At 32.7% G+C, this 14080-nt stretch overlaps 1 protein-coding gene across 7 annotated transcripts in view; it reads right to left on the minus strand.

The window, feature by feature from the left end:
• Positions 1–1425: 1425 nt before the first annotated feature.
• The window catches only part of LOC143059850 (disco-interacting protein 2 homolog C-like), an 86523-nt gene continuing 73868 nt past the window's right edge, over positions 1426–14080 (minus strand). For all 7 annotated transcript variants that reach the window (XM_076233417.1, XM_076233420.1, XM_076233419.1 and 4 more), the window contains 12 exons: positions 12923–13046; positions 11627–11808; positions 10683–10844; positions 9489–9619; positions 8692–8783; positions 6672–6748; positions 5195–5365; positions 4364–4483; positions 3694–3768; positions 3025–3199; positions 2475–2598; positions 1426–1811 (listed from right to left, as the gene is read on the minus strand). In XM_076233417.1, the coding sequence (XP_076089532.1) occupies positions 1559–1811; positions 2475–2598; positions 3025–3199; positions 3694–3768; positions 4364–4483; positions 5195–5365; positions 6672–6748; positions 8692–8783; positions 9489–9619; positions 10683–10844; positions 11627–11808; positions 12923–13046 (1686 nt within the window). In that variant the 3' untranslated portion in view covers positions 1426–1558. The remainder of the gene's footprint in view (positions 1812–2474; positions 2599–3024; positions 3200–3693; positions 3769–4363; positions 4484–5194; positions 5366–6671; positions 6749–8691; positions 8784–9488; positions 9620–10682; positions 10845–11626; positions 11809–12922; positions 13047–14080) is intronic.

The raw sequence follows: 14080 nt of genomic DNA on the forward strand, positions 1-14080 counted from the left end.
ACAAGAAAATAAAGAAAAAACAAAATGCCCAAATTCTTAACAATACTGTTTCTTGGAAATATATTTTAACATGAATTTGTCAAAATCTAACCTTCAGACTGTACACACCTCTAACATACTGGCCTCTTACATGTACATGTATTCTATTTACTAAAATTCCTTTAACAGTTTTCATCAGGGCTATTCCATAAATATGGATGCGAGAGGGTAGGAAGAAAAGTTTTATCATTGAATGTTAGTGATGGATCATTTTTCAGTATGAGTCTATTATTACAATTATGCAAAATTATTTAGAAAAATGGTTTTTGGCTGCAGTAATATTTTAAAAGTCCCTTCTTACTCTCCTGATAGACTGTGCAAGGGCTGTATAGCCAGTCAAGGTCATTCAAAGTTTCCATCATCATCTATCCTCCCACACACATTTTAATGGAATAGCCCTTAGTGTATCAACTTATCAACTCTCTTCATCCAAATACAAAATTTTAGGTTTAAAATCAGAATGGCAATAAAATCTTTATAAGATATCCTAAACTATCTGGTTTAACATTTCTATATTATGTTCCTATTATCTACAATCTGTCTATGCATGCATACTAACTTATACTTGATAACAATGATCAGGGAATGATAACATTTAGGTGGGATTGCATTGCTATGTTTTCCTAACAGGAAGTACGATAAAGGGAATTAACTCACATCATATTTGCAAAGTTAATAAAGAAATAATATGCTAACTTCAGATCTACTATATTGAAGAATAGGATGATTTTTTATGTGTATTTTAAATACACTGTGAAGAAACTATAGACAGAACTCTTCTGTTAAGCTTGCTATGTTCTGCACACTTTTAATAATAGCATGTAAGCTTCAATTAGATATGAGACACTAATAAATTCTAACAAATCAATTGTGAAACAGGCAAATTCTTGATTTTCTTGTATGTTAATGCAGAGTTCTCGAAAATGTGATCTTACGGTTTTGACCACCAAAATTTAAATAATAGCGAATACCAGCAAATTTCCCTAAAGGACCTCTAGGGGAAAAAAGATTTCAAGAACTCTGGTTAATGATTATTTCTTCGTAATGTTACATATAATAGGCGACATAGATGGGGTCCAGCTGGTCAGCCAGGAAAGAAATAAAACTTGATTTTCTTGTATGTTAATGCAGAGTTCTTGACAATTGGTGGTTCTTAGGTTTTGTCCACCAAATTTGCATTGGATCTGCACAAATTCAGTATTTTGCAATATAAATAATAGCAAATACCAGCATATTTCCCTCAAGGACCACCAGGGGAAAAAAGATTTCAAGAACTCTGGTTAATGATTATTTCTTCGAAATGTTACATATAATAGTTGACATAGATTGTGTCACTACATATTATAGACGACATAGCTGGCCATGTTCTGCGCACTTTTAATGATAGCATGTAAGCTTCAATTGAGACATGAATCAACCATAATGGAAAGAATGAACCAAACAGTCAATTCTTGAATTTCTTGTATGTGTGATTATTTCTTCGTAATGTTACATATAATAGGTGACAAAGATGGTGTCATTACATATTATAGGCGACGTAGATCGGGTCCAGCTGGTCTGCCAGGAAACCATCACGTAGATGCATGCGTTGTTTCTCTCCTCGGGAGTTGATGGGAATGACACCTGGATCAACGACGACTACAACACCAACTATTAAATAATGTTCTTCTAATGTCACATTGGTTACCAAGGGAACAAGGTCAAGAGCCTCGTTTTCATGTCCTTCCAGTTCAACTACAACCACTAGTAGATTAGTCCATGTAAACACAGCACTGAAAAAAAGACACAGAATGAAAAAGGAAATTCGATTGTCAAAATTTACAGAAATTTCCTTAGATATTTTGGCATCTAAAAATATTGTTTCAAGAACCTTTTTACCTTTTTTAACAAATATTTATCTACCACGAGCAACTTGACATGTGTCACATATGAAGCAGGATTTGGAACACCTGAAATCCCTTCTGGATTACTTTGAATTATGATGTTTTTATTGTCTCTTTAGTGCCTTCTGCTTCACTTTTTTTCTACAGTAACAAATTTTGATTTGTGTGTGGAAATGCTGAAATTTAAGGTGGAGTAAATCGGAACAGTTTTTAGTTTCTCTGTAATGTTTGGTTTCATTTTCTTTTTGACATGTCATTCTTCCACTTGCAATTTGTAGTTTTTGATATTTCATAATTATTTTTATACAGGTTATAGTGCTGAAACAAAGAAGTAGAGGTGAACCTTTTAAATACATTACTGTAACTTCAGAAATTATTGTGATGTTTTTATTAATAATTTATTGTAATATTCCCAATAATTTAAACTTGCATTTTGAAATTTTTTATATGAATTAAACAGGAATTTTCTTAATATCGCAAAAATATAAATCGCATTTTAGTCAAAATTGCAATAATTTCTGAATTTATATTAAATATTTTTTATGTTCTTACCATTCACAGATCTTCCTATGAGAACGTAGAACACTTGTTTCTATATCTATGGGATGATATCTCATTCCTCTTAACATCACAGTTTCATCTAAAGATCCAACAACGAAAATAGCATCATGGCGACCTGAAAAGTAATTGTTTATATTTAATAACATGGAGGTTTTTTTCCCCCCCTCTACTTTTTTTCTTAAACCTACAAAATGCTGACATAGTGACCTGTTTTTCTGTAAAAAAAAAGTTTTTCTTCATTTTACTGATTTAGTAATGGGCCCACAAAGTGACCTCATCGCCACTTAATTCAAAAACCTAATTAAAAAATGCCAGCATTTCCCCCAACAAATCTACATTTTTGCCTAGATCCATTATGCAGTTCTTCAGTAGTTTGTGTTCCTTCCTCTCTCCTTAATACAAAAATCCAAAATCTAAGCAATATGGAATTGTTTTATAGCAATCCATTCTCCTTAAAAACATATCAATGGATGTAGTCAGAGTAACTGTACTTATAACACTAAAATGGAATAATTAGAATCTAGTGTATCAGTGTATTTACCTCCATCACTTTGTGTCAGATCTGTTCGGCGGACAAATCCCAAATATCCCGTCCTGGCATAGGAAGTATGGATATCACCTGTGGCTAGACGGGAATCAAAATGGTCGCCATGAAGGGAATCATCACCATAGATACTGGAATATCCTGCTGCATTATGGGGGCTGTGTACCCAAATCTGAAATAATTTGTTTTACAATAATTCTAGATTTTAACACATACTTTCACAGTTTGAATAAAAACATGTCAAGTCAGCTGTATTCTGAAAATTTCATTCGGTCATTTGAATGATACAAATCTTTAAAACATTTAGATGTATAAACTTTAAAATGAGACAATTCCATATGTAGGAAACACAAATAATATTGTGGTATTTGTACATGTCCTCCTTCTCCACAAAAAATTGTTCCTCACTTTTTTATCTGCATCTTATTTTAGTTTTAAAACAAAACTCTCCTTTGAATTGTTCTCAATACCTGATGGTACTATACAAGTACCAATAAGGAATAGAAGGTGTTTATTCATGGGGTATCTTTTCTAAATGAAATGATTTCATTCAAGTTTAAAAAAAAAACACTTTCCTTTGAAAAATGTTCATAATACTTGCTAATACTACACAAGTATCATAAGGAATAGATTATGTCTGTTCATGGTTATAAGATAGAACCTTACCTCTCCTAAGTGTGAATCTGCACACTGTCCTTTAGTGTCTGGGTTAGCTATCACAACTTTTACTCCAGGCAGAAGCTGAAACAGATATTTACATTTAATTGAAAGATTTATTTTAGCAGTAAAAACAAGTAAAACTGTAAGCTACTGCTAACTGATGATAAACCCGCAAAAATATTTCAAGAAAACAGGAAGTTGTTCTGTGATGAACCTGAAAACCCATCACAAGGTAAATCTGACTTATATAAAACCTGAAACCAAATTTCAGAAATCCTTGTATTGTAGTCAGAAAAATGTAACGAAAATTTTCAACTTAGCTATGTATGATGTGTAAAATGATAAAAAGTGTTTGGTAAACAGCAAGTTGTTGAGTGATGAATCTAAAAAAAGCATCACACAGTATAGCTAACTTATATAAGGATGGATAGACTGAGGGATGGACAGTCAGAGGTGAAACAGTAAACCCCCAATTTTTTAAAGTGGGGGTATAATAATTATTCTAGAAATGAATTTCATGGCCTGGACAGGACAAAAAAAAATTCTTCTGCTACACAAATGCATGAAATAGTTGTGTTCAAAATTGAAAAAAAAATTAACAGAAGAAAATGAATATTAAGTCTATAACTATCTAGCCCCCCACCAAATAAACAAATGGTTTCCATCTAATACAAACCTTGCCAGACTCCATTACACACAGACTATGAGGACTTCCTTTCTCCACTAGGGTAACTCTATCATTCCTGAGGGCCCTCATATCTACATATACTGTGGTACAATTAGGACAGGATGCTCCCTAAAACAATAAATATATACAGTTATAAAAGACACATTTAAAAATTATGGTTAAAATTCAAGAACATTGGTAACCCACAAATAATAAGGAACTTAGTGCTACAGCTTCATGATTGCTGAAATAGTTGATAACTTCAAAGTTTTGATATGCATTTACAACATTGATTAACCAATCTACTGATTGTTGATTGCTTAAATTCAAATAGTTATGACCTTCACTTTACTTGTACATTAATCACTGCTAAAAAAAAACAAGCCTTGTTTATACATGGGTTTTATTGCCAGACCAAAAGGTCCAGGTTCAAATATTTTCTTAGGCCTAAACTTTCTCAACTACTTTGGTGTTATGTATAACCCCATTGTTTTTACCTAAAACATTTCTAAAACAAGAATGTGTCCCCAGTACACGGATACCCCAACCGCACTATCATTTTCTAAATTCAGTGGACCGTGAAAAAATGGGAAAATCTCTAATTAGGCAATAAAATTAGAAAGATCATATCATAGGGAACATTTGTAATAAGTTTCAAGTTAATTGGACTTCAATTTCATCAAAAACTACCTCGACCAAAAACTTTAACCTGAACCGGGGCAGATGAACAGACGAACAGACGAACGGACGAAAGGACTAACGAACGAAAGGAAGGACGAACTCACAGACCAGAAAACATAATGCCCATAAATGGGGCATAAAAATCAATAGTATACTTACTTGTAAGCACATGCCTAAGTTGACCCTACAACCAAAACTTGTACTAACAGCTCTCAGAGAAAGACCAAGATTGGCAAATAATTTGGTGAAAGATGTGGTCAGCTGGATCCTTGGACGCTCCTCTGATATCACACAACAGGTACGCACACATGATAAATTCACACCACGAGCCTGAAAGGTCAAAAGGATTAAGAGTTAAAATTGCAGATTTCCTTGATACAGTATTATTCAACATACTCCTATGTGTTTTAGTACATGTATCTTCAATACCTATATTTTGGTATCTTCAATATCTATATTTCGGTATCTACAATATCTACATTTCGGTTTCTTCAATATCTATATTTTGGTATCTTCAATATCTATATTTTGGTATCTTCAATACTTTATGTATTTTGGTATCTTCAATATCTATATTTTGGTATCTTCAATATTTATATTTTGGTATCTTCAATACTTTATGTATTCTGGTATCTTCAATACTTATGTTTTGGTGTCTTAATAATATATCTTTTTGCTTTTCTTCAAAACATTTATTATAGTGTCTTACGTCTTTTTAACCCTTTCACCGATTGCTGCCCAGACAGAAGCTACTCTGAGACGATGGCTTCCCTGGCTACTATTGCTCAAGTGGGAGATCTTCATAATAAATGTCAATAAAAACTTGTTTGTAGTTATTTGTGTATTACATTCACTAACACCATGTTCACAGTTTTATTCATGTTTTGATAATTTTTTCCTCATAAAATATTCAAATTTTCAAATTTTCGGCATTATCTAGGTGAAATTCTCAAAATTCGGCTCTTTAACCCGAAATCGTAATTTTTTAACCCAAAACGGCAAACTTTTGAAAAATTTTATGAGGCTGTACAAATTCCTCGCACTGAACGATGTCCATTCCAAGTGTTTTTGTACATAAAACGACATTTTATGCCAAAAAAGTATACTAGTTTGGCTTCAATTCTTCCATATTCTTTCAAAAAAAATGTTCCCTCATTTCAAATTCTCGTAAATTCCGTAAATTATCTCTGATTTTGACACGGTTTTCAACAAACGGAAGCGACATGTTTACACTTTCATCCGGGTATTCATCAAAGAAAGATAACTCATGTTTGCACTGTTTTGAGCGGGAAATATAAAAGATGTATTCTGATCCCGGTAAAACGGGACTCGTCGTCAGCTGTCTGAAGCGTGAATCCCGGTAAACCGGGACTCATCGGCGAAAGGGTTAAACAAGATTTACAATCTTACAGTTGACAACCTAGTAATCACTGTAGTTGTCATATAAAATCTTAAATAGCTCAGTGGCTTATTCAGTAGTTGGGATAATAAGGGGTCATACTCCGTCTCTCCCCTTTGAATCATTTTCAGCAGTAGTTTTAACATGGTTTACAATTACTCCCCCTTTTCTTTGACACTGCATCTGTCCTGGATTATCTGTATTAGAATATTTTTATATAAAGATATGAAATCTTACCTTTAATGTGGCCGTTGATGTTCCAAGTCCTCTTGTACACAACTCCATCACACCATACGAACAAAATGTATCACGAACTACACAAAAAAGATATACAAAACTTAAAATATTATTTATTCAAAATTACATTAGAAATTCTTTGTTGAAATCCAAGTATTCCCTCTAAATCTATTCATGTATTATGAAGTCATCTAAAACAATGTTGAACAAATCAAAATTAACAAGTGCTTTCCACACCATGTACATTGTTTATTGAAGATGTCAATTGCTGTTGAGGAAATTCACAACTAATACCAAATTGTAGCTTATATGACACAGGCATCTATCCCATAAAAAGTGATGATTTCATAAAGTATATTTCTTTCATCTGATGTTGTAAGGTTGTCATACAACAACATTCACAAATAAATAAATTTTGTGTTTTTACTGTCTTCTGATTGGTTAAAATTATTAGTTTTATTTTCAATGTTGTCAATTTTGATGGCGACACACCCACTTTGACCGTTGTGTATTCATACGCCAACATGTGTGTTCGTTGTTATTGCTAATATAAAAAGTTCTTTGAGCATTAGCTTTGATAGAAATTTATTTATAATGAATGGCAATAATTCATTTTGATTTTATTGAACCATAAAACTAATTTTTGACTCTTCACATTTTACATAATCTGCTTCATAAATTAGTTTTATGGTTCAATAAATTCAAAATAGATAATAGCCATTCATTAACACATCAAATTTTATTTGAACTTTTCATGTATCATCAGTGGACTATAAGTGTTCATTTTTAAACAATTTCAGTGCAGACAACACAGCTAAAGAAAACAAGAGGCTCTCATTAGCCTGAATCGCTCACCTGTTTTTCAAAGGAGAAGATTTTTAAATATTAGCAAACTTGATGAACAAATTGTGGAAAATTGTCTTTAAAGGGCAATAACTCCTTAAGGGGTCAATTGACCATTTTGTTCATATTAACTTTTTTGTAGATCTTACTTTCCTGAACATTATTGCTGTTTAGTTTATATCTATCTATAATAATATTCAAGATAATAACAAAAAACTGCAAAATTTCCTTAAAACTAACAATTTAGTGGCAGCAACCCAACAATGGGTTGTTGGATTGGTCTGAAAATTTCAGGGCTGATAGATCTTGACCAATTGAACAATTAAACCTTCATGTCAGATTTGCTGAGATATAAGCCAAAAACTGCATTTGACACCTATGTTCTATTTTAGCCATGGCGGCTATGTTTGTCGATGGATCAAAATTTCGATTGCAATTTTTAACTAGATACCCTAAGGAACATTTGGTTAAAGTTTGAAGGTATTTGGCCAAGTAGTTTCAGGGGAGAAGATTTTTTAAATAGTTTACGACAACAGACGACTACGGACAAAGACAGACGCAAAGTGATGGCATAAGCTCACATGGGGCCTCAGGCACCAGTAAGCTAAAAATGAAAATTCAAGGAATAAATGTTTACCTTTATAATTACTAACAGCAGTGAGCCACACGGCTGGATTTGTTTCTACTTCTGACGGAGCTATCAGTATAACAAGGAATAAATGTTTACCTTTATAATTACTAACAGCAGTGAGCCACAAGGCTGGATTTGTTTCTACTTCTGACGGAGCTATCAGTATAACAAGGAATAAATGTTTACCTTTATAATTACTAACAGCAGTGAGCCACACGGCTGGATTTGTTTCTACTTCTGACGGAGCTATCAGTATAACAAGGAATAAATGTTTACCTTTATAATTACTAACAGCAGTGAGCCACACGGCTGGATTTGATTCTACTTCTGATGGAGCTATCAGTATAACAAGGAATAAATGTTTACCTTTATAATTACTAACAGCAGTGGGCCACACGGCTGGATTTGTTTCTACTTCTGATGGAGCTATCAGTATAACAAGGAATAAATGTTTACCTTTATAATTACTAACAGCAGTGAGCCACACGGCTGGATTTGTTTCTACTTCTGACGGAGCTATCAGTATAACAAGGAATAAATGTTTACCTTTATAATTACTAACAGCAGTGAGCCACACGGCTGGATTTGTTTCTACTTCTGACGGAGCTATCAGTATGGAATGATGACCTGAATATATACTGAAATAGAAAAAGAAACAGTTATCAGAAATGACCTCTTCATAACAATTAATTTTTGTTATCAAATTTGAATGGGTGTTTTTGATTGAAATGAAATGACAAATGGCTTCTGATTTACTGAAATATCGTTAGAAAATATATTAAGGTGGTACTAACACTACAGGGAGATAACTCTGTAAGATCAGCTAAATGTTTTAATTACATTGTGTTGTTAAGGGATAATGCTTCTCAATGATCAAAACTAGTGTCTGTCAAACTGCTATATAACCAGTGTAATTTTTCTGATAAAATTGGTGGTTCAATTTTTTTTTCAATTTTTATATTTTTGTCAAAAGGTCAAAGTATATGCTTTGTCAAAATTTTATGAAAATTAAACGAGCCAAATTAATTTTCCTGTAAGTGTTGGGTGCCACCTTAAATGGTCAGCGACAGGGCTGTTAATATGATAGTTAACAAGGTAAATCTATCACCCTACAATACACTTTTTCTTGACTCAGAGCTGACCAGTCTTTGCTTTAACTTTTACTCCTAAATGTCACACTATAAACAAATAAGCAGCAATTATAAATTTTGCATTACTTTTGTTTTATCTGGTTGGTATGTAATTCTGACCTAAAAAAATATTCAAACCATGTCATGATCTTTTTTTTAATTTGGAGTACAAACATTGAATTTACCCATAATTCTCCAGATTGTAACACTCACCTAGTGAGACACCATAGAACAAAGCCTAATCCACAATATGGATCTAAACACAGAGTTACGTCCCTTGAAGGGTAAAATTCACATTGAAGTTTGATTGCTCTGCAGAGGGCAGTTGCAGCAGCATGAGACATCTACAAAAGAAAAAAATATATTATTAATCATAAATGAGAATATGCATGGTCTAGTTTGCTCCATTGAAATAGGCAGAGAATATCGTATATTTAGCTTCCATGAAATAGGCAGGAATATGGTACTATATATAGCAAGTTATTTCGTGGGTGTTAAAGGAGTAGGTCTGGTAAGAGCCGATTTTGGCCTCAAATTTCAGGTTCATCTGAGGAAAGATTTTGGACACTTTTTAAACACTTAAGTGTCTATTTAAGTTGATTCAATAAGTTTATGTGAAAGATTTAGTCATTAAAAACACTCCGATTCAAGCTTAAATATGAAAAATCTATCAAATGTGCCAAAAAATGTCACTTTTCAGATGGTTATTGTCAAAATTGAAAGTGGCCACATCCATGTTCATCCTCAACCTTTATATATGTTATGTATTTTCATCAAATACAATTTACATTTCAATTTTAAGAATGAACACAAATGCGGCCACTTTCATTTCAGACGAAGATTTCAGTAATTTAGCATGACTTAATAATTCTAGTACTCGATATATGTGCATTGTATTGTCAAAAACAGCCCATATTTATGTAGCAGAAGATTTCTACTTTCCAATAAAGAGCTTAAAGTTTACATTTTAACAATTTTTTGAAACTGTTATATTTTTGGGCCAAAAAAGGGTCTTACCAGACCTACTCCTTTCAGGATTTTCATTGAATAAGGTATACAGAGTATTTTGGCGGATTCAAAACTTTTATCAATACCTTTGCATATACACTTTTAAATTGGCGGAATTTTATTTTGGCAATTTTGTTCTATCCACGAAAATTTACACCCTGCGAAAATAACCCACTAGTACTGTTTGGTATATTTCGCTTCACTGACCACTACAATGATTATCAGTGTATATTAAATATTATTGATGCTTGATTGATGAAATTCTAACATAAAATACTTTTAATAAATGATGTCTTCTTCAATCAATTATTTATAATTATTTGTGGAATACCAATTTAGTATATTTCATGGGTAAACAATGTTCAACAAACACAAACTTTATACTGGTTTGTTCCTTACCTTAACACCTGCTAACATCCCTGTAGTAGAAACACTGAAGTCCAGATAACAAATCATTTCTGGAGTAGGTGCTCGGTAAATGGCCTGGATTTTCTTCTTGCTTAAATCATCTGTGTCTATAAATGAAGGCCATGACTTTGGTTCCACTATAGAGACAGCTTCCTAAAGTGACAATTAATATTTTATCTATTATAAAAATTGATTGATTGGAGATGGGGATGATAGGTGGATGTTTATGTTTAGTGGCAAATAGGACTAGAACATGTTAAATAGACAATATCTGTTTACTATTTTTATTTATTTTGGACATTTTTTTTTATCCCAATTGTTGAATTTATTTTTGAATGAAATCAATATCACTAAGATGCAGACCGCAATGAGGACCCCAATTTGAACTGTGATGTAACCAGTCATTTGACATAACCGTTCACTCGCAAAAGGAGCAAGATACCAGGAGATTTGCTATATTCATCTAGTATATCTTTATCACTTCATGTTATCTGTACACCTGTATAAGAATAGTAGAAAAGGAGATTGCAGGATAATGTAATATATTTATATGAAAAACTGGTTAAGCATCAATTTCATCATGTTAGTTCACAAGGTAACAGTTTGAAAGAAGACATGACACATTATTCTAACTTCAAGCTGACTAGTCTTTGTTCGTACTCCTAAATGCTGTGTGCCAAGAAGCAGCAAATAAAAATGTTCAAGTCTTTGGTTATACATGGACGATGGTCTGATTCCCATAACCTCCTGCATGGAGGCAACAGGAAAGGCAGTTAACAACGATTTCTGAATAGTCAGTCCTAAATTTTATGGTTGAAAAAAAAAATAGAAATTTTAAGTCTCTATGGAAGTCAATACTTTCACAGTTTTCAAATATCTTACCCCCAAAATATCAGTAATGTTAGAGGAAAAGGTAAAAGGTATGAAATACAAACCTTTGATTTCATCAGCTTCAGTACCATAGAACTGGTTAATATGGCTGATGCTTTGCTGACTTCAACTATCATTTTAACTGTTGGTAATGTTGTGGCAATATTCTGTGGGTGGGGCGGTCGTATCGTCACGGGAACACAACCCACATACAAACAACCATAGAAAGCAGCTATCAATTCTATACCTGAAAGAGAAAAGGAATTGTGATAATTAGAATGCAAGGAAGCATAACTTAATAATCAACTACTGTGGATTCAACATTATTCGTTGGATATCAGTTTTCATGGTTTTTGTGGGAACAGGTGAATCACCAATTACAAATTTTCTATCAGGTTGTATGCAGACTTTGGCAAAACCACTAAATTACATATCCACGAAAAGACAAGTTTTCCGCAATCCATGAAAATTGGTACCCAGGAAAATAAAAGAATCTGCAGTAATAACTTTTAAATTTGCTCTCAAAAATAGTGAATATTCATAAATAGCATCATACAAGTAGAACTGCTTCCACATCTTGCCTAATCATCAGTTCAATTGAAACTATTTTGTATCTTGTATATTTTTTTTACATTTTCAGACTAATAGTAATTTAGAGCTTGATATATTCTATAGACATCTATAATAATGAGAATATTTCTTACTTTCATAAAAGTACTTTGAGATGATCCGTTATCTAAATCAGAATTGTCTAAGATGGCCTCTTGCTGAAACTTTAGTGTTTTGAGATGGTTCTCATTTTATATATATAAAAGTTTGTAATCACTGGTCATGACAAGAACAACATGATTAAAATATCATTACATAGATTGCAGCTCTACACCCAATTAAATTCTAAAGAAATTTGACATTGCTCCATAGGCTTTTTAGAGATTACCTTTTACAATGTGGCAATCTTTCGCCATTAAAATACAACATATCAAGGCATTGATTGTAGTCCTAACCTTTACTATAGTAGCTTGAGATTGTCCCTTATAATATTTTGAGAAGACCCCTTACCTGGTGGGTAAATCAGAGCATCCATCATGACCACCAGTATTATACTTTTTTGAGATTGTCCCTTACCTGGAGGGTAAATCAGAGCAACATGATCTCCAGTATTATACTATTTTGAGATTGTCCCTTACCTTGTGGGCAAATCAGAGTAACATGATCTCCAGAATTATACTATTTTGAGATGGTCCCTTACCTGGAGGGTAAATGAGAGCAACATGATCTCCAGTATTATAGTGGTTTGAGATGACCAAATACCTTGTGGAAAATGATCTCCAGTATAATAGTACTTTGAAAGGACCCCTTACCTGGAGGGTAAATGAGAGCAACATGATCTCCCGTATTTAATCTCCCTTTCTCCATTAACATACAACCTATTCTTTCTGCTCTCTTATGTAACTGTGAACATGTCATTTGTAACTGAGGCTGAATCTGAAAGGAAAATAATTTGATTTAAAGATTAAGAAGAATGTATGCACTCTGGGTAGCTTAGCATCCATAAAAAAATATTGCATGCATATTATATAGAAAGCAGCAAATTAAAATGATAATTAATTAACACATCAAAAAAAGAGGTGGAAACAGAAAATCCTGGAATTGTAAATCCCACTTGAAAAACAATGGTTTGACTAGAATCTTTATAAAATATTGACAGATTTCCAAATCCTATAAATAGTTTTAGTCAAATGTGCATCTGGTGCAATTATTGGTATCTCTAATGTTCCAAGATCTGTCAGAAGCTACTCAAGTTTGAAATAATAGCAAGGGTCACAAGACCAACATTTCTCCCCTTTAATTATAAACTTGTCTTTCTATCACTGATGTGCACAGATACTAACATCAATAATAACTGGGAAATTCCCAAGTTTGTCAATAAACTCATTATAGATATCAGGAATGAAATTTTATATTTACGCCAGACGCGCGTTTCGTGTACAAAAGACTCATCAGTGACGCTCGAATATTTTTTTTTTTAAAAGGACAAATAAAGTATGAAGTTGAAGAGCATTGAGGACCAAAAATTCCTAAAAGTTTTGCCAAAAACAGCAAAAGTAATCTATTCCTAAGGTAGACAAAGCATTGTAGCACACAGTAATACTATTACCCCTTTATATTAACACCCCTCTCCCAAAATATATCTACTAAGACATACATGTATAGAAAAGATTGTTCGCATTTGTTTTGTCATGCATTAAATATCCACAGAAACCATGCCATTAAGATCTGGACAGAGACAAAGATTAAACACATATACACATTTGTAAAAGAAGAAATGGAAAATGATCCTATCCTCATCAGAATTTTGTTTGAGAAAAACATCAATTAAGTAGACAAGTGATTATGGTATACTCTTTCTTAATATAATTTAATCATTCAGTTACATGACATACATTTCATACATTCAGAGGGCATAATTAGACATTTCTTTAAACTCTTGAATTCTTTGACAATACATTGGAACAATA

This window comes from Mytilus galloprovincialis, chromosome 14 (genome assembly GCF_965363235.1).
Source record: "Mytilus galloprovincialis chromosome 14, xbMytGall1.hap1.1, whole genome shotgun sequence".
NCBI classification, from domain to species: Eukaryota; Metazoa; Mollusca; class Bivalvia; order Mytilida; family Mytilidae; genus Mytilus; species Mytilus galloprovincialis.